At 40.5% G+C, this 21,065-nt stretch overlaps 1 protein-coding gene across 2 annotated transcripts in view; it reads left to right on the forward strand.

The window, feature by feature from the left end:
- Nucleotides 1-21,065, forward strand: part of WDR49 (WD repeat domain 49) — a 148,759-nt gene that overhangs the window by 117,724 nt on the left and 9,970 nt on the right. For both annotated transcript variants that reach the window (XM_081955592.1, XM_081955593.1), the window contains exons 16-19: nt 2,636-2,820; nt 15,641-15,753; nt 16,940-17,086; nt 20,203-20,372. In XM_081955592.1, coding sequence (XP_081811718.1) covers nt 2,636-2,820; nt 15,641-15,753; nt 16,940-17,086; nt 20,203-20,348 — 591 coding nt within the window. In that variant the 3' untranslated portion in view covers nt 20,349-20,372. The remainder of the gene's footprint in view (nt 1-2,635; nt 2,821-15,640; nt 15,754-16,939; nt 17,087-20,202; nt 20,373-21,065) is intronic.

Here is a 21,065-nt window from a genome sequence, read left to right on the forward strand (position 1 = left end):
TCAGGAAGGAGGATAGAGTTCAAAAAGTACTGCAAGTTTATTTCATGCTGCTTATATACAAGAATCTGAACTTCTAACGGTCGAGGTAAATTGGCACCAGCTAAGAGTCAATTGACTTCAAAGGGGGCTAGACTCAGGTCTCTCACAGGGGCATAGAAACTCCAAAGTGATGATGTGTTTGACCCTTGGCCTTAGCCTAGTCATAGTTACCACTCCACTTCCAGTTCAGGATCTGTCCAAATTTCAGACATGGGCTAAGAAGTTTAAAATATCAAAAAATCGAAATAAAATAAAAAAATAATATCCCCAAATCCCTCAGTCTTGTGACTTCTGACCATACAGTGCATTCAGAAAATAAACAGACCCCCTTCACTTTTGTCAATTCTGTTTATGCTGCAGCCTGGTTCTACAGTTGTTGAAATTCATTTTTTCTTCATTAATCTACACTCACTACCCCATAATGACAAAGTGAAAGCGGAATTTTAGGAATGCCTGTAAATTTAACATTTAAAGTTCTGTTAGCTGAGAAGAAGAAGAAGAAGAAGAAGAAGAAGAAGAAGAAGAAGAAGAAGAAGAAGAAGAAGAAGAAGAAGAAGAAGAAGAAGAAGAAGAAGAAGCTTGTCTTATGAATGCTAACAAGATTGGAACAAGGGCAGAATATCTGGTTGAAACATCCCGCAGTGAGTTTGGAAATGTAATCCAACTTTGACACAAGAATATTGACCCTATAGAAGCCATGACTTAACTGAGTCATACAGAAGGGTTCTGCAATGCAATTCCTAAATTTCAACTTGTTGAATCAGGCATTTAATCCTGATTAAACTAGGTGTTTAAGGTTCTTTCCCCCTTTGGCTGCCTTCAAGTTGTTATGGATTCTTGGTGATGACCCAAGTCCATGCAGTTTTCTTGACAGCATTTTTTGAAATAGTTTGCCATTGCCTTCTTCTTCCTAGGGCTAAGAAAGAGTGACTACCTTAAAGTAATCCAATAGTTTTATCCCTAAAGGAGGCCTAGAATTCATGTCTTCCCACTTTCTCGCATAGAAAGTGGGTTTATATCCACAGCAACAAAAACTGGCTTTCAGTTATAAACTAGCTTCCCCTAAACTAACTTTCTCTGATTAATTAACTCAGCTATTTTAATTTAAACTTTTTGCCTGAGGATTATTCCCTTGCAACATCCATGCCTGAGACACTACCACTTTACCTTTCAATGCCTATTTTAGCAGTGATATGAAACTAAAAATAAGCATTTTTGTAGTATCAGTCCTAGTTGAACCATCACAGAGCTATTTTTTGCCTCCTGAGGGAGAAGAAGCATTAAAAAAAAGCAAGAAGTGGGGAGGGAACCAGAAAGAGAATTTTTTTTACCTGAAAGAGAGAGGGGAATAGGGAGGGTGGAAGCAGCAGCTGTCAAAAAAGCCAACACAGTTCTAGGCTGCATCAACAGAGGGATAGAATCAAGATCACGTGAAGTGTTGATACCACTTTATAAGGCCTTGGTAAGGTCACACTTGGAATACTGCATCCAGTTTTGGTTGCCACGATGTAGAAAAGATGTTGAGACTCTAGAAAGAGTGCAGAGAAGAGCAACAAAAATAATTAAGGTACCGGAGGCTAAAATGTATGAAGAACGGTTGCAGAAACTGGTTGTGTCTAGTTTAATGAAAAGAAGGACTAGGGGAGACATGATAGCAGTGTTCCAATATCTCAGGGTTGCCACAAAGAAGAGGGAGTCAAACTATTTTCCAAGGCACCTGAGGGTAGAACAAGAAGCAATGGGTGGAAACTAATCAAGGAGAGAAGCAACTTAGAACTAAGAAGAAATTTCCTGACAGTTAGAATAATTACTCAGTGAAACAACTTGCCTCCAGAAGTTGTGAATGCTCCAACTGTGGAAGTTTTTAAGAAGATGTTGGATAACCATTTGTCTGTTGTGGTGTAGGGTTTCTTGCTTAAGCAGGGGGTTGGACTAGAAGACCTCCAAGGTCCCTTCCAATTCTGTTATTCTATTCTATTCTATTCTATTCTATTCTATTCTATTCTATTCTATTCTATTCTAAGAGTAAGTTACAGTGGACAACTCTATGATATGGGGGAGAGAGAGATGAGATATTTGAAAAAAAAAGAATGTCAGAAAGTAATAAGAGTAGAATCTGTTTAACCGTGGCTTTATCCTCATTTTGCTTTGGCCACATCATTCACTGTCAACCTTGAAAAGATTGAGCCTATGGCAATGAGGCCTACAAACATTGCCCGCTCCACCTTAAAACAATGGCTTTATATCCTTTTCTTAGCATCTTGGGGCTTATCACCTAAATTCTTTCTTCATCTTTCCTGTATTTTACTGAAAGTACTAAAGGCTCACCTTGTCCTTTAGATATGACATTTTTCTCCTTAAAAGATAACACATAGGAACAACAAATCTCTTGTTATAGAAGACCTTCAAAAGATTATCAAGGAGGGGGTCAATATAAGATCTTTAGAAAGATAATATCATAAGATAGATGCTAGGTTTCCTTTCTTTCCTTGTTAAGACTCCAAAGGAGAAAATGAAAGAATGAGCCAGGGCTACCTTCTAAAGCTCAGAGATGATATCTGTTTGATATATCCTTTATCCTATGATCTGTTTTCAGGAGGAGCACTGGAGAATTGGAAATCATGTGCCATCCTTGTCCAAAGGAGAAAATGATACCCAAAAGGAAACAGAAAAAAATGTCATAAAGAACAACCCTGTACAATTGGTTGAAGACAATGCTCCCCCTACAATCGTGGATCAAAGTCAACCTAATGCAGAGGATCAAGATGACTGTACATTCATGTATGTAATGTCTCTGAAAGCTGATGTAAAATGACATATTTTTGAGAGACTAGGCTATTAAGAGAGAGTCAAAGTGTTCCATTATCAGGGGCTTTCTTTCTCAGGAAACTGAGAAACTGCGGAACTGTTCAAGGTCAGTTGCCATGATGCATTCCATCTTACATAGATGTTTCTATTCCAGTTGCTTGTTTTATGTTTTGGAAGACTTGGCCCTTTAAATACTATAGTCTTTGTTAGTTGGTTTGTACAGGCTAATGGGATTTCTCCGAAGAAAGGCTACCTATGGCGAACCTATGACACGCGTGCTGGAAGTGACATGCAGAGCCATCTCTCCAGGCATGCAAGGTATCACCAGTAGGTCTTCTGGGTTTCGGTACACCAGCCAGCTGGTCTTCCGGTTTCTAGTGTACATGCACGTGCAAAGACCGGCTGACCGGTGCAAATGCGTACACCGGAAAGCGGAAGATCATCTTCCCAGCACAAGCATGTGCGCTGGGTGGCTGCTCTTCTAGTTTCTGTCACACACTCCCATTTCAGCACTCAGTACCAAAAAGGTTAGCTAACCCTGGGATAGACTATCTAGGAAGGCTGAAATAGTAGCCATTATTTCTCTTTGTCTTTAAAAAAAATTGGCAATTTTTTGAACAAACAGATCCAGTAGAAGAATAGTGATCTCCCCCACGTCCCTCTCTCTCTCCTCCCTCCCCTCCCTCCCTTCCCCCCTCTCTCAGAACATAGAATAACAGAATTGGAAAGGACCTTAGGAGTCTTCTAGTCCAACTCCTGTTTGAGAAGGAGTGAAATTCAGCAGGTTCTGACAGGTTCTGGAGAACTGGTAGCAGAAATTTTGAGTAGTTTGGAGAACCAGCAAATACCACCTCTGGCTGGCCCCAGGATGGGATGGGAATGGAGATTTTGCAATATACATCCCCCAGGAGTGGGGAGGGAAAGGGGATTTTGCAGTATCCTTCCCCTGCCATGCCCACTAAGCCACGCTCATAGAACTGGTAGTAAAAAAAAAAAATGAATTTCACCACTACTCTATACCATTTTGGACAAATGGTTGTCCAATCTCTTTTTGAAAACCTCCAATGATGGAGCACCCACAACTTCAGAAGACAAGCTATTTCATTGGTTGATGGCTCTCACCGTTGGGAAATTTCTCCTTGGTTCTAGGTTGCTTCTCAATAATTTGACCTTCTTGTCTTTCTCTTTCTTTCCCATTTTTTTAGCCCAAATGACAACAGGAACTCTTGGTCTTTTTCTTTTTTTAAAAGAATTCTGTTCTCAAAAGAGATATCCACAGAATAGAAAGCATTTAGTACTTGTTTCCCGAACAGTCATGTGAGTAGAAAAGAAGCAGGGAAATCCATCAGTTAGGGGCCATGTTAACCACTGTCTGAATCTAATACCTGAAAGCTACTGAGGGCAAAGGAGGAGGGCTTCAATAATAGATTAAACTCCAGATATAAGCATCAAACTGCCTGAAGAGGTTTCTCTGCCCAATACCTTTTTTTTTTGCTTTTGCAAAATTGATGAAAATAGTAGGTAGGGTATATTCTTTCAAGGTTATTAATTGTTCATTTAGATTCTTTCCAAGGTTTCACTAAAATAAATTCCTGAAATGTTCCCCGCTACTTTTCTAAGGGTAAAGATAGCAAGGGGTAGAAAAGAGCACAGCATCCCTCAAGAGATTTAAAAAATAGCCTATAGTTATGCTGAATCAATTCAAAAAATATCCCACTCTGATACTACAGATCTACATATATGTACTCTTATTCTACTCTTCTCTGCTCCACCTTACTGTAATCTGTTGCTAGAGATTGACAAATCCATCACCCTTTGGTACCTTAACCTTCCAGGTTGTTAAAATTTCTGGTCTTCAAGATTATTTTTTCAATGATGTATCTTATCATCTTCACTTAATGACCCCATAATCCCTTGCGGGGTGGAGCCTGGGCAACTGAATGGAGCTAGTAGAGTGTTTCCCTGCCAGATGCCCTTCCTGATGCCAATGGAGAGATTTGTTCATTTATTCTCATTGTGCCCAGAGAGAGAAATATCTGCCTCTACCTAGGATCAAACTCACAGCCTCCTAATTGTGAGGTGAGAGATCCATCTCTAGGCCACTGCACCATATCTCAATGATGCAACTTATGCTGCTTAAAAATATTTTGAGACTCTCTATCTTACCAGTATTGTCATTATAATGTACAGCAGTGACGTGCGGTGAGGTTAATGGCTGGTGAGGCTGGTGACGTCATCAAACCGCATGGTTGCTCCGATCTCATGGGCACAGCCTGACCAGAGAAGTTTCTCTTCTCAGAAATGTCAGAAAGGGACAGGCAGTCTGCCTCAGTGGAGACTACATTTCTGAGAAGAGAAACTACTCATTCCTCCTCCTCCCCCCTCCCTTCTAGCACTGATGATGTTACCTAGGCATTTTTTGCATCGAGCGAGCCCGGGATCCTTGCAAGGGGAATGGGATCATGTGTGCAGGAGGCTCCTCAGCGCCAGCCTCAGATCAGCACGAGCCATGGTCCCCTTCTCCTGCACACGTGGTCCCATTCCCCTTGCAAGGATCCCAGGCTCGCCCGATGCAAAAAATGGTGAGATCGGCGCACTTGGGGCTGCGGCTATGATGTCCAGGGAGGCTAAACCAAGCCGTGCGCCTCTCCCAGCCACTTTCGCAGCTTCCCGGAGTAATTTTTTTTATTTTCATGATGAGAGCAGTGAGGCTCTGCCTCCCCTGCCTCCCCTGACTGCACGTCACTGATGTACAGAGATTTCGTGTAATTGTATGTGATATTGCAATAGTCTACCAACACTTATTTTAGATCTGCTCACACAACAAGTATGATTGTGAATAAATTGATAATTCAAGGCAAATAATGGGGAAAACAGAGGGCCTGTTTTTAATGTGTTAATATGAGACAACCTGTCAAATAACATGGGTTATAGTAGAGGTCACTGTCAAATAGGGATGGAAATTGGGATGAAAACATCTCTACATTGTGAGGACCTTCTAGTTCTTCACATGGACAGCCTTCATGCCTTCCTTTTGTTGGGGAAAGTAAGGACTCTAAGACCAGCTCTTTCCAATGCAAGAAAGTTTATTGCGCAGGTTCACACAGCATTAGAGATTCAAACCTTGGTCTTCCACTTCCAAGACTGACATTGCTCTATCCTGTCAGTCCTTTATATGCACCAACAGTGTGTCTAATATATGTATATTTATGAATTCATATTTGTTCTGACCCTCCTTCTTCCCTCGCCCACACAGAACACGCTCCGGAACAATACTACTTTAACAGGATTTATTGCACAGACAGATCCTTGGCAGTAAACCACCACGACAAGGCTCACAGACACGAGACACGATAGCAGCTATCCAGCATGCTACGTTTCCAAGACCGAACTTCTTGAATAATTCCTTTGTTGACTTCTGCAAAGGGTGTATGCTCAGTCAATCCTTTTATAGCCTGAAGGGGAGTCTACTTATCAGCAGCTGAGAGCCCTTACCACCGATAACTGTGCCCTTGCTCCCTGCGTCTGTGGGCGCGGCGGTAACGAGCATCCAAGAACTCCCTGCTGATCTCTGATTCACTGCCCTGTGACTCCTCCCCACTGCTCCAAGGCATGGCATCAGGAGCCCCCCTCCTTTGGCTCTCACCGCTGCTCCATGCCTCAGGCCCCTCCTGGTGGCCGACCAGACTCTCCGATCCCTGCTCAGAGTCAGAACCCTGCCCAAGGTCCTCCTCATTCTCCAGAACCGACTCATAGGGACCCTCACTCTCGGACTCTGGTGGCAGCTCCAACGGCTCCTGCTGGCCCACAACACATATTCATATGCATGTGTGTGTGTGTTTGTATGTGTACACTTTTAAAATCCTCCCAGCCCATCAAACCACAAATCGCATTCGAATATCTCTAAAGCAATTCAAAGTGATACACTTTAGAAATAAGTTTGAGGAGGTAATTCAATCTCAGATTCTTCTAACTGAAGAAACCTTTAAGAGCTTTTTGCATACTTACTAACGTTTAAATCCTCTGCCTTATGAGGTTTTTTTTTTTAAAATAATATATAAATAGGGCTCAAAATATTGACGAAGGAATACAACAAATAATTCATTGGTCTCTTGCATTGTTTTATAGCAGTCTAGTACCAAAAATTATCTAGTACCAAGAAATGCATCATCTGAACAAATGTATCACTACTCCAAGTTGTTAAAAATTCAGGGGCACAGTTTTGGGAGAAAGAGGACTAACGTATATGTAGATTTTCTGTGGCAGCTTATTGTGTTGTGTTTTAGAAGCACAATTTATGACCTCCCCCCCCCCCCGCCGCTTTATCCTAGTATATAAAATACACTGAATAAGTAACTGATATAACTTTGTATTTCTGATGCTAAGAAGTTAGATGTGCAAGAATTTGATTTTGAGTGAGTTCATATATGGCAAAATGCATAAATCATTCATGGATCTTTGTAAAATATGAAAACATAAAAATGGCAAGTTGAACTCTAGCTAACTGCTTTCTCATTTTAACTTCTTTGCTATAACATAATTGAGCTTCTGTATTATTAAACATGCTAATAACCTTGGGCAAAACAAAGTAACCTTCATGTACTGGACCAATGCAAAGCTAAATACAGCAATAAATAATAAAATACAATTGCAATGTTACAAGGCTGGAAAATGTTGCCAAAAGATACATTGCCATATGCACCCAACTGGACATGTATGATTCGAAGTACAATTAGAATTCTGATATTTTCAAATTCAAAATGAACCAGACCACATTTTATGAGGGGAAATAATCAAAGGTTTTTCTTTTTTCCCCTCATAGCTGAAGGGAAGCCATCCATAAATGTCTAGATCTGTTGAAGTTGTAATTCCCAGAATTCTTTTAGCCATTCAAATGGGAAATTTGAAAATTGCAACTGCAATACAACTAGAGGAAGTTTGTTTGTTGGTTGGTTTATTTATGTATTTAAATTGTGGCTAATGCCATTCATCTCCCATGTATCTCTGGAATAATGGAAAATATTAAAAGACCACTGAATAGGGCTCTGGAGGAACAGATTAAAAAAAATATAGAATAAACGTTCTAGGTTGAATCAAAGAATAAATAGTTTATGCTTCATTGTATTTCCTATGGAAGCCAACCAAATGCATCCAAAAACAGGACACATTTGATATGTAGACCTTATCTCATCCAATGTTTGGGTTAATAACACAGATTTGGGGAGTACACGTTACTCCCACGTAACACCTCTCCTGCACGAGCTGCACTGGCTACCTGTGGCCTTTCGGGTGCGTTTCAAGGTATTGATCACCATCTTTAAAGCGCTCCATGGCATAGGACCTAGTTATCTGCAGGATCGCATCCTACCACATACGTCCCTGCGACCTATCCGCTCACACAGAGAGGGGCTCCTCCTGGTGCCGTCCGCTAGGCAATGCCAGCGGGCGACACCTAGGAGTAGGTCCTTCTCTGTGATGGGCCCAACCCTCTGGAATGACCTCCCCCCAGACATTCGAACTACCACCGACCTCCGTTCCTTCCGGCAAAAGTTAAAGACTCACCTATTTCAATCAGCTGGCCTGGCACTTTCTTAGTTTTTTACCTCCCGGGGATTCATTTTATTTTAATTGGGTTTGGGGTTTTAATTGGGATGTTTTTAGGGTTAGAATATATTTATTTCTTATACAGTCTATCTCCCCCTCCAAATGTATTTTAAATGTATTTTATTGTTATGACTGTATTTTATTTGCATTGACTGTACACCGCCCCGAGTCCCTTGTTGGGAGAGGGGGCGGTCTAAAAATCTAAGAAATAAATAAAATAAATAAAATAAAGATGCCAAGGATACATATTGTCTGCATTGACTGGCAATATCATTCATGAATCTCAAGCAAAGGCTCTTTTTTACTACCTGATCATTTTAACTGGAAATACCAAGAAATGAATTTGGAATCTTCTGTATACAAAGCAAAGGCTATTAATTGAGTTATGACCCCTGTCAAATTACATTTCAGCTGTAGTTAATCATCCCATGGTACATGGACTTTTCAGTTTTTGCCAATTTTCAATGTGTTCAGATTAAACTTAGTGACTGAAGATTCAGATAAGGTAGAAGAAGATGAATGGAGTGCACGGGAGTCAATATTTGGATTGGGAATTGTAAAATAATACAGTTTTCATTACAAAGTCTACAACCTTCCTTCCTTCCTTCCTTCCTTCCTTCCTTCCTTCCTTCCTTCCTTCCTTCCTTCCTTCCTTCCTTCCTTCCTTCCTCTTTTCCTTTTGTGCTAGCATGTGGCCTGTTACAAATTTCTCTAGAATTCTGCGCCCCTTTCGAACAAAAAAGTATTTGCACCAATGGATAAATATGTATATCCAATCTATACCAGAATTTATGAAGATTGGAGAATATTCTGTTTGTTTGTTTATTCAAAATATCAGTGGCCACCTGTTAAAATCAATAACTCCAGGTGGCTTACAATTTAATTTTACAATAGAATAACAGAGTTGGAATGGACCTTAGAGGCCTTTTACTCCAACCCCTTGCTCAGGCAGGAAACGCTATACCATTTCACATAAATGGTTGTCCAATCTCTTTTTCAAAACTTCTGGTGTTGGAGCATTCACAACTTCTGGAGGCAAGTTGTTCCACTGATTAATTGTTCTAACTAATTGTTCTAACAATTTAATTGTTTTGTTAAGATAGAGCTGTAAGTAGCCATACTCACACTGAATTTGAAGATTTTTGCGTCCAGATCAATTTCCCTAATGGTTATTACCGGAGCTAGAGTTTGAAGAGAGGTTCTAAAATGCAAAGCAGAGGAAGCTCAGCTGTCTTGTCTAAAATGGAAAATCTAGGTTTTGGAACTTATAGACTAAATGGAATTTATAGACTAAATGAAACTATACCTCTACACCTCTAATGAATCTGTAGTAGTGACAAATGTCTGAGTGTGCTTGAATCCTATCCATTTGGAACCAGATGGAAGACTCATAATTGAACTCTCTTTTTTAAAGGGGGAAAACCACCTCTAAGTAATAATTTGCTTTGAAGCCAGAAAGTCTGAGATTTAAGCCCTGGCATCTGCTTTTTTAATGTACTAAGTCATTTCCAAGACCTCTGTATATCATGCTGCAAATTATATTGCTACTGGGCACAATTATGAGACTAGTGGCTTTCATTTTTCTGTGTTCCAAGTAAACAACTCAATATAAATTGCATGCAGATGTGCACACAAGATAGCTAACAGCATGAATGGAAAACTGATCTTAATGACATATGATGGCTTCATCATTCTTGCTTTTATGAAAAACATGTTCCTATTTGTATTTGCATGGATGTAAATAGAATTCCCTACACAGTGAGGAAACCTGAATAAACAGCTATTCATTAGTGCAAAGGAGGTCTACATCCAGGGGATGTAGAGAGATGGCTTCTTCAGACATCGCTGATCAATATTTAAATGAAGTGCAGGACATATGAGATAGGAGTAGTGCAAAACAGAGGCTCCAAAAGAGTTTAATTCAGCTTCTGAAAGGCAGTCTCCAAGGTGGTATTCAAAAGGGCAAATTTATTACATACACAGCTGGAATACAATTTTTCAAACTATATTTAATATCCAATAATATCCATTAAGTGTGAATGCAATGCAGTGGCGTAGCGTGGGGGGTGCAGTGGGGGCCGGCCGCACCGGGCGCAACGTCTGGGGGGGCGCCCTGACTCGCCCCGCGCCACCCTTTGCCGGACTGTGGCCACCTCTTTCCGCGCCCGGCTCGGCCCGCAAACTATGCTCCCCGGCCCCGGCCCACCCAGGCCCCTCCTGCGCACCGCCTACCTCCCAGCGGAGCCGGCAAGACCCGCCGCGCCGCCCCCGTGGGAGCCGAAGGAGAGCGGCGCTGCGCTCCGTCTGCCCGCCGCTGCAACGCCACCGCGTCCTCCCGCTCCGCCTGGAGCGCCCCGGGGAGCCGGCGCCTTCCTGAAGCCCCCGGTGCGCCTCCCACCCCCGCGGCACCTGCTTCCCTTCAGTCGAGCCTTTTCCCGCTGCCCTTCGAGCTCCTTTTCGGGAGGAAGGCAGGAGGCCAGCATGGAGAGCCTCACTTGACTGATGCCGACCCAGGGGCAGCTGCAGTCGGGCCGCCCTCGGGTTAGGGGGCGCAAATTACTTGCCTTGCCCCGGGTGCTGACAACCTACGCTACGCCACTGGTGCAATGCAACCACATTTAGCTTTCATCCTTGTTCTATCTATTTTTTTTTAGGAGTGGAGCCCCAAGCTCCACTCTAGATCAATAATTGTGGACCACCAACTCAATCTAGCCTTCTGATTGCAAAAGTGTTGGAGCATAATCATTCACTAGGTTAGTTCCCTCAAAACACAAGTTCAGTTTTCCATAATGGTTGCATTTGCTCTGAAAATACACTGCATGACCCACTGGGTTTTATGACAGTTCATTATTCATGAAGTATAAATTCAGCCTGCACAAGGGAACAGTGCTCCAATGCCAACTTTACTGCTACCAAATGTCATGACTGATGATTGATGTTTCTTCTTTGTAAACAGTGGTATTTTTATTTTTTTATTTTACTTTTGAAGGAGGCCTAGCAAATTGAAGTTATCTTCCTAAACGTGGAGGTGACAATTATGACAAAAATTAAAGAACAGGTGACCGATCAATTTCTTCAGAACTTTTCCAAATACTGTAAGAAGAAGATAGGAGATCACCCACAATGGTCTGGAAGGCTGCTCCTCATAAGAGAACCACAGAACAGGAGTCTTCACTCAGTTTTAGCACTAGGAGACAACAAGATCAGCCATCTTGCTTACAACCATGGTGGTCTTTTAAAGCCACTCACTTTCAAATTTGGAAATTGCCTATTAACCAGTGGTGGATTGCAGGCGGTATGCCCCAATACGGGCGTACCGGATCCTGCCAGGAGCACCGGGTACTGCTCCAGTATGGTGCTCTGTAGGGCCCACCTGTGCCCGTACTACTTACTGTGTTTTAAAGCTGTCAGCCGCCTCTGCGCACGTGCATGGTGCATACAGCGCCTGCGCGATGCTCCACTGAGCTGTTGGAGCATTGCAGATGCTTGCGGAAGTATTATTTGATGCTACAACACATGGGCATGTGCGCGCATCATGCACATGCATGTGGGTGGCACCAGGGAATCCACCGCTGCTATAAACCATCTTAAAACTACTAGAAACCTTTAGAATGACAAGTTTGAATAGTTGCCAAGTGAGTTTAACTTCAACTCTGAACCACCACCGCAAGAAATAATTACGAACTTATGAACTTAAAGCAGTAAAGAATTTGAAATAAGCATAAAAAACTAATTAAGATTTTGATCTAAAAATTTTTATCTGGATTTAGAGTCCAGATAAATCTTGAACATTGGCTTTTACTAAGAGGTTTTGGAATTAATTATGAAAAATAAATAGCTTCTCATGGGAACCAGAGATATATTGGCTGTCTTGGTTCATAACAAAGATGAGCAAATTTATAATTTTAGAAATTGGACACTAAGAGGAGATTAAATATTGTAAATTGAAGCGAAAATGCAAGCCAGCTTTTGGTATTGATTAACTGGGACTTACAAAATGTCACAACCTGGGAAATGTTAAAGGGAACACACACACACACACACACACACACACACACACACAGACAGACAATCTTGAACTGACTCAAAGTCATTCAGAGATGAGGTTAGACTTGAAGCTGAGCCTCCCAATTCCTAATCTAGCATTTCAATCAGCTAACTATGTTGGCTGCAACTTTCTATTTTAAATTATGCAGATTCTGATACAGATTTTTGATCTAAGATAAAAAATGGTACACCATTATTCAATTTATTTAGGTATACATTTAAAAGTAGTCTGTGAGGCAAATTGCTACACAACATGCTAAACCCAATCAGCTACCAATTCATGAGCTTTTCCCATGAGCTCTTGCACCAGGAAAGAACTGGCCAGGCTTCGAAACATCATTTGCTCTTTCTCCATTGGTCTAAAAGAGAGAAGACATGGCTTGGTCACTGTAGTTAATCAATATTTGGATAGTACATTGTATAGGCCAGGCCCTGACACTGACTTCTGTAAATAAGTTTCTGAACCATTCTTTCCCTTCAGTTTTTCTTCCTGTAGGATTAGGAATGCAAAAACAATAGCACTAATCTAGTTTGTGTCCCACCAACACAACTTTTTGGACGGAGTTACTTTAACTTATTCATCATTGGTGGGTTTCCATTTTTTTTACTACCGGTACGCTTGGGTGCGCTTAACGCTTCTGCACATATGCAGAAGTGTCCAGGCGGGTGGGTGTAGCCTCCTTCCGCTGCTGCTACTACCGGTTCGCCCAATCCAGGCTGAACTGGGATCAACCCACCTCTGCTGTTCATCCCTGAGAGTTTTGAGACATAATTCAATTCGATGAGAATTAAGTGACTGAATCAATTTGTCAGGTTTTGGTACGTGTGTGTGTGTGTGCGTGTGTGTGTGTGTGTACATGTACATATGTATTTAATCCCACCTTTATTATTTTTATAAATAACTCAAGGTGACTAACATAGCTAATATTCCCTTTTCTCCGATTTTTGCACTACAATATGTCTTGGTCTGAGTGATAGTGGAATACTAGAAGACACAGTCTGCTGGTTTCTTAACCACTACCACAAACTAGCTCTCATGATAGATTAATGAGTTCTCATGATTAACTCATTAATTCATTCAACTCACATGTTCTCACAATAGATTTATATTCACATCAACCCACTGAAATACGTTGTGGAACAGGGCTTCTACTGTTACAGTGGGAGTAGACTCCTTCATGCATGCAATCAAGCAACTACTTTATCTTGTAGCTGAACAAGGAGAGATTTTGAGAACCAATTCTTTTTAAATAGAATATCCTTAGTATAATCATATCAAAATTGTAATATCATTACAAAACTACATGTCATAATCAACCAGACTAACAGCTCTTTTATTGATAGGAAAAACCACTGTTTAGACTTCCAGGATATAATGAGATGAGAAGAGATGGGACAGTGATTAATCTCCCCCCCCCCCATATTTTTTTTCTTTATTTTAAATGGCCCTTTTCATGATTTTTCATCCTTCCGGGTTCTGAAAAAATGTGTTTGCAAGGGCAAACATGTGTTTCAAATTCAACAGGCAGATAATTCACTTGGGGAGCAATTTGGAAGAGCAATGCAGCAAGTTGGCAATAAGGTTAAAAACTGTGCCCTCTACCCCGTCCCTCCAGATATACCCTTTCATTTAAAAAAACAGACATACTGTTCTTCTATTGTATAATTGACTCTACTTTTAACTGATTGGAAACTGATTTGCAAAACATCCAGTTCAGTTTTGTATTTTGTTCTTTTGCGATGATTGAAGGTTACACAAAACCATTTGACAAATGAATAAGCAAAAGTCATCTCTTGTATTTCAAATAACAGAATGTTATTCCTTGAGTATTTTTCAATGGCTGAGTCCTTGTAAGATGGAAATAAATGGATGTTTTTTTGCTCAGTTACTGTGATGTGTGGATTTTAAACAAAATAACTGTTTTTAAGACAAACAGAAATAAACTCACACAATCTTCCAATTAAGAATTGCCTTGAGGCGCAATAACAAAAGATGTATTAACTTACATTATTACAACTTTTTGCACATTTATCCAGAAAAAAACAATACCATAGAAATGAATGTGTGTTTAACTTTCAAATACATTTTCTATTTATGGCTAGGCTTTTCGTGTGTGCGTTTGTATATGTTACGGTGAAAGACCGAAATTGGTGAATGTCAACATTCACCGGTGAATGTCGACATTCACCAGATATGCTTGGTGAATGTCCGAAAATACCCTTATCCTCTCGACACCCTTCTATTCGCGGAGTTCTTTTTTTAAAACCTGCGATCCTGTGATCGACATAAAAGAAAAAAACTCGGCGAATAGAAGACGCTTAAAAGGAAGCGAGGAGCCGAGGTATTAGGGTAAGGGGATTAGGGTAAGGGTGTATGTCCGAAAATACCCTTATCCTCTCGACACCCTTACCCTAATCCCCTTACCCCAATACCTCGGCAGATATGCTTCCTTTTAAGCGTCTTCTATTCGCGGAGTTTTTTTAAAAAAACCTGCGATCCTGCGATCGACATAAAAAAAAAAACTCCGCGAATAGAAGACGCTTAAAAGGAAGCATATCTGCCGAGGTATTAGGGTAAGGGGATTAGGGTAAGGGTGTCGAGAGGATAAGGGTATTTTCGGACATTCACCAAGCGTATCTGGTGAATGTCGACATTCACCGGTGAATGTCGACATTCACCAGATTTCGGTCTTTCACCGTAACATATACACATAAATAAAATAGCAAACTCTTTTATGGATCTCTCTTGAATATTCTTTGATTTTCCTACCTTGCGTTTGACTTTGAAATGAAAGGTGGCCCATTCCAAATTCAACTTCTCATCTTGAAGGCCTCTGATGGACTATTATAAACAACTCAGAGTTGACACCATGGAACAGTTTATTTTGCTGTTTCGCTTGGGACACTCATTTGATTCATTCAGCTCTATTGAGCCAACCAAGGAGAATGGATAGCAAGGTTCATTTCAGAGCAAAGTTTTCTTTTGCCCTGTGGCCCAATCATTCTGCTGCCTTGTCTTGTTAACTGTCAATAGTAGGCACATCTTCCAAACTCTTGCTCCTTTGTACAAAAAAGAGCAATTGAAACAAAGCAAGATCATGTCAGAAATACTTCATGTTGTTTCTTATTTCTATCCACCTAGGGAAAATAATATATGGGAGAACACAATACTGGGGAAGAAATTCCAAGAGAGACAAAATGAGAAAGGAAAGAAATACAGTCTCAGCACTAGAATGACTGGGATAAAACCAACAGGTATGCTACATTCATTATTAGGAACATTTAAGTATTATTATGTACTTTCATATACTGTATATACCTTACCATTGTAGGTATGTGCTGTCTTCATTGATTTGGGACAGGGGTCAACAACCCACGGCTCTTTCAGCCTTCTGCTGTGGCTCCCTGTCGTTGGTCGGCTCCACAATTGATAGGGCTTTCAGTTAGGACAGGTAGAGGAATAAGGATGCTGTGCTAGGAGGAGACTCTATGGTGGGGGAATGGGACTTCCGGTCAGCTGCAGAATTGTATGGGAGGGGGGCTTCCAGTTAAGACTTTGGTGGCTCTTTGAATGTTTAAGGTTGCCGACCCCTGATTTGGGGGAATACATCTAGTCTAAAGCTAAAAAAAAAGTTCATAGAGCAAACTGTGGAAAATGTTGGAGAAGCAAAGGGAGGTTCAAACCTTCAAAATTATCATGCTTAATAAATCAGGCTAGGACCTTCAAAGGCCCAGAATTGGATTTCTGCTGCTTTCTTTTAATAAAGTTCTACGATAATTCATCATGGCCACCCCCATTGTTGGCTCTAAATTCAGGACATAGGCACCCAATTTTTGAGGACTGCAGTGAGTGAAATGATGACATGAAATGAACAGAGTCAGAAAACAGATAGAATGGGATTGGAATTTCCAATACTTTTTCTTCTCTAATGTAGCTGTTTCTCTTCTTTTTCTCTTCTTCCCCCTCTTCTTTTGTAAAATCCCACTTTAAACCTATTTTAGGGATTTATGTTGCAATTTTTGTGTGCTTTCTACCTTAAAATTGGGGAGAAACTCCGCCATGCAAGCTTGTGTACGATTGACCTAGTCACTAGGGTTCTGAGGGACACAGGGAAGATGTTTAGGGGCACAATGTCTGGCCTTGAGTTAGCTAAGAATGTGGAGTCTCTGAATGGAAGGTGAGTGGATATGTGAGAGGTAAATTTTGTGTCAATTGGACTTCAGGCCAAAGATGGGTTTTATACAGCTTTCTTGGAAAAATTGCCATTTAATTAAAATTATCGGGTGTTTGTAGAGCAATTGGTCTGAGGATTGGTGTTCGAAGTCTTTTTATTAGACTTATGGCTGAACATTTTAAGCCACACAAATGGCTTTAATGTCATTAGATGATTTTACTTCACCTGAAATGTGCTTTTGGAATGATCTTCTGGTTCCGGACAAGTTGCATTTAGGTCACTGAAGATTGAAGCCCTGAAGGAGATAACAGATGCGAATGAGCTCAAATTATTTTTGCACCCTGACAAATATTCTGGAGAGAAGTTAGCGGAGAAGTCTTCTAAATATTTAAAACTACCTACTTTTTCAGCAAGTAAGTAGATATTCATTATATTCTCATTACACCGAGTCTCACAGGCAAGAGGCAAAAATTAATACCAGTAGCTTATCTCTTTTAAGAAGAGAACAAGGTAATGGGGAGGTCTTGGATGTATTGTCTGGCCTGTGGGGCCCTTTCAGGAATTAAGAAAGCTGGGAGACTCAGAAAATTTGTGAGCCAAAGTTGTAAATTATGTTTGGCATGTACCAAAGTCAGACAGCTCAGGCACTTTTGAAAAATCTAGTGGATATTAAACTCTTTGCACATTTATAAGTACATTAGAAGAAGATCAGGCTAATGCTTGCTGGTTTTATCCTCTCCATTTTGTGTTGCTACCTCCACGTAATTTATCTTTTATTACATTTATGTCTTGTTTTCCCCCAGATAGAAATTGACACCTTATTGAAACCATGGGAGTCAGTATTTATTTTATTTTTTCTTTAGTTATAGAACAGGAGGATCCCAATACCCGGGCTATGGACTGTTTGTTGCCTGTCAGATGGAGCTGGAGGTGAACAGCAGGCAAGAGAAACTGTGCATGCATAGGATCTAGGTTGCACATTCTTCCCCAGCCCCAAGGTCCATGGAAAGGTCGTCTTCCACAAAACAAGTCCCTGGTGCCCAAGCCAAGTTGGGGGCCACTGCTATAGAGGATTTGTCAGTGAATTAGGGTCCCAAAGGATGATAAGGAAATTTGTGGATGGATAGTTGGAAATGTGGTCCTTTAACCACTATCAGCCAGGGTAATGCTGACCACTCTAGGGTAGGGCAGGTATGGTAGTATATGCTTGAAGGAGATGGGTGGAAATTGTTTTGGCATGTGTTCATTGGTCTCCCATAAGAGTTGGAATCAAGATAGCTGGTCTAATAGTCTTCTAGAATGGTTGACGCCAAAGGATCTGATTTAAGTCCTTTTCTCTTTCCTCTCCATCAGTTACCATGGAAAGAAGAGGGAAGAATGAGTCTTAGCTGGTGCTAATTTGACAAACATAGTGATTAATATGTGACTTTGGGAATTTCAGAAGTGATATGAACAGATTTCTCTCTCACTGCCTGCCTTGTTCTAAACTGTTCCATAATGTTTTTTGTCTCCAGCATCCCATAATTGAAGAAGACATGTTTATTTGCTAACATTCACCTTGATATCTTTCAACAAATGAAGAGAGGGTTTAATCAGATAAAAGAAGTATTGTTTGGGACTGTACAAACGCAATATGATTTGTAATTTTTCCTTTGCTGTCCAAATAGTGTCTTTGGAGGATACCTGAGCCAAAAATACTCACATCAAATATCAGAATAGAGAACCTTTATCAAAAAGGCAGCATTCTTGCCAAGACCTGAGATCATTCATAAATTGCCAATGTGAATGGAATAGGATTAGCAATAAAACTATTTTCACATATCAACATCACCACTTTTGATGGTAGAAGAAAACAAGCTGTTGCCTCTTCAAGCTGTGTATTAAGAGGCAACTGGGAATTAAATGGAAAGTAACTGAAAAACAAAAATAGTGAAACTGGAGTTATGTTGATGATTCAGCATAGACCACAAAAAAGATCCTGCTCAGCTCCAAAAACCATTTTTTCAAATTAAAAATTAACTTTTTGGAAGTCAGATCAATTTCCAAACAGCTTCTTGATTACTGTAGCTAGGCATATGATCTCAGTTGGCAAAATACTGATTTTCCAGACTGTTATTAATCTTGCCAGACAGTTGAATCTCTCCTGTTTCCCTGGAGCTTTCGATATAAAATGCTATTCTTAAATTTATCTGAAGCACTTCAGAATTCTCCCATTAATCCTTGAAAAAAAAAATCCTATTTTTAGACAATGGAGAAAAGCCAAAACGAGGTAAGCTTTAGTGTTAACTCTTTGGTTTGAGAAATTTGCAAGCATTATTTTGCACAGAAGGGTAACTAATTTAATATAATGGTAAAAAGAAAAATATATCAAAAGAGACAATATTTGACATATCTTGCTGACAGAGTTGTATTGTTATGTGTTTGTTTCTTTCACCAATTCCCCTTGGAAATGTACAAGCTAAATCAACCACAAGGTTGGGAAAAGAAAAAAATGCTGTGATTTCCTAATGTCACACAGTCAAGATTTGACTTGAATTTTGACTTTCTGGTCTGAGATTGTTACACTATATAAGAACTCAACATATAAGTTGGGTTAAGTTGATTGACATAAGTATTATTTCCCAAGGCTTCTCATGGATTTGCCACAAAACCAATACAGTGATATTACCAAGATTCAGAGGACCTGGGGCATAAAGTTGAAAGGAACCGTGAAGGTCTTATAGTCCAGTCTCCTGCTCAAGCAGGAGGTCCTATACCATTTCAGACAGGTTACTGTCCAGTGTCTTTTTAAAAGCCTCCAATGATGGAACACCCACAACTTCTGAAGGGGAGCTGTTCCACTGGTGTTTGTTCACACTGTCAAGACATTTCTCCTTAGTTCTAGTTTGGATCTCTTTTTGATTAGTTTCTGTCCATTGTTTCTTGTCTTGCCTTTGGGTGTTTTGGTAAATAGGTTGACCCCCTCTTCTTTATTTTTTATATGGTATATTATTGTTTATGGGAGTCAATGTTTCCTACTGCTGGTTTAAAATTCGTTCTGAAATAAGGTGCTCCTGTTATAGGCTTAGTAAGCCACTGTGAGCTGCTTTGTGATCAGCTGCCATAATTAGCCATCACACAGACTTATATACTGCTTCACGTTGCTTTACAGCCCTCTGTAAGTGGTTTACAGAGTCAGCATATTGTCCCTAACAACCTGGGTCCTCATTTTACCGATCTAAGAAGGATGGAGGGCTGAGTCAACCTTGAGACTTGAACTGACAAATTGCTGGCAGTCTGCAGTCAGCAGAATTAATCTGCAATACTGCATTCTAACAACTGCATCACCATCACCTTCTTCTGTCTGTCACAGGCTTGGCAAAATAAAGCAAAAAATGTTTAAAAATTATTAGTTATGTATGACAGATAAATGGCCAATTGGAAAATAAGATTTCTCACTAACATATTTATTGCATATTTATTTGTGTATTTATATTTATTAAAATACATATTTGTTGAAATAAGGACTTTGTTTCATTTGGTCTGATAGCTCTGAAAGCTGCATTTGATGAAAAGAACTTATTCCCCAAAGAAATTCTGGACCGTGAAAAATGGTCAAGACAGTTGCAGGAAGAAATGTGTCCCAAAGATAGGATAACAAGTGAGAGAAAGCAAGGGAAGGTGAAACGAAAATGAATCATTCATGACTTCCAAAAGAAGGTAAGAATGGAAGATACGAGCCTAGACAATGTAAGAGCTGCAACTTTTGTTTCCTTCCATTTAGAAAGACATAGGTGTTTTGACCTAGGTTTCCTTAAAAAGCATGAAGCAGAGTCTTGGTCCCGGCAAAACCTCTTTTATTTACACAACTGTGAATTCCTTTCATTTGCAGTCAGCAAGGCTTGGCAAACAGTATTCCAGAAGAATATTTATCATTATGAACCTTATCTTGCTCAGAGAGTCTTTCCTGGGAATGTTTATCAACACAAACCTTATCTCATCTGGGGAGCTGCCAAATAACTAGTTTCCAAATGCAGGGCAAGGCAACACTTAGCACAGAGTCTCTTATAGTCACAAACAGAACTTTCCACTCTTGAAATGACTGAAGGAATGAATTGTTTCCTGCAAAAGCCCACTCCCTGTTCACTCCTCTTTTGTTTCTGATGGGAGGGGCCAATCACCTCCAAGGTGTGGCTTTACTCCCAAGTTGACCCTGTTTTCTTAGTTGTTCTTGTCTTCTGGCAGCTCTGCGCGCGTGCACACTGGGAACAGGCTCCAGCTGTTCCTCTGCCTCACTGCTGTCTAGCTCCCTCTCTGCCTCTGGCGCAGAGCCCTTGTCTGAGCTTTCCTCAGCCCCTAGGACTGGCACATGTTCCTCCCCAATCTCTTCACTGTCAAACTCTGCTGCCAACT

The sequence above is a fragment of the Natrix helvetica genome (assembly GCF_964273705.1).
Source record: "Natrix helvetica genome assembly, chromosome: 5".
In the NCBI taxonomy this organism is placed as follows: Eukaryota; Metazoa; Chordata; class Lepidosauria; order Squamata; family Natricidae; genus Natrix; species Natrix helvetica.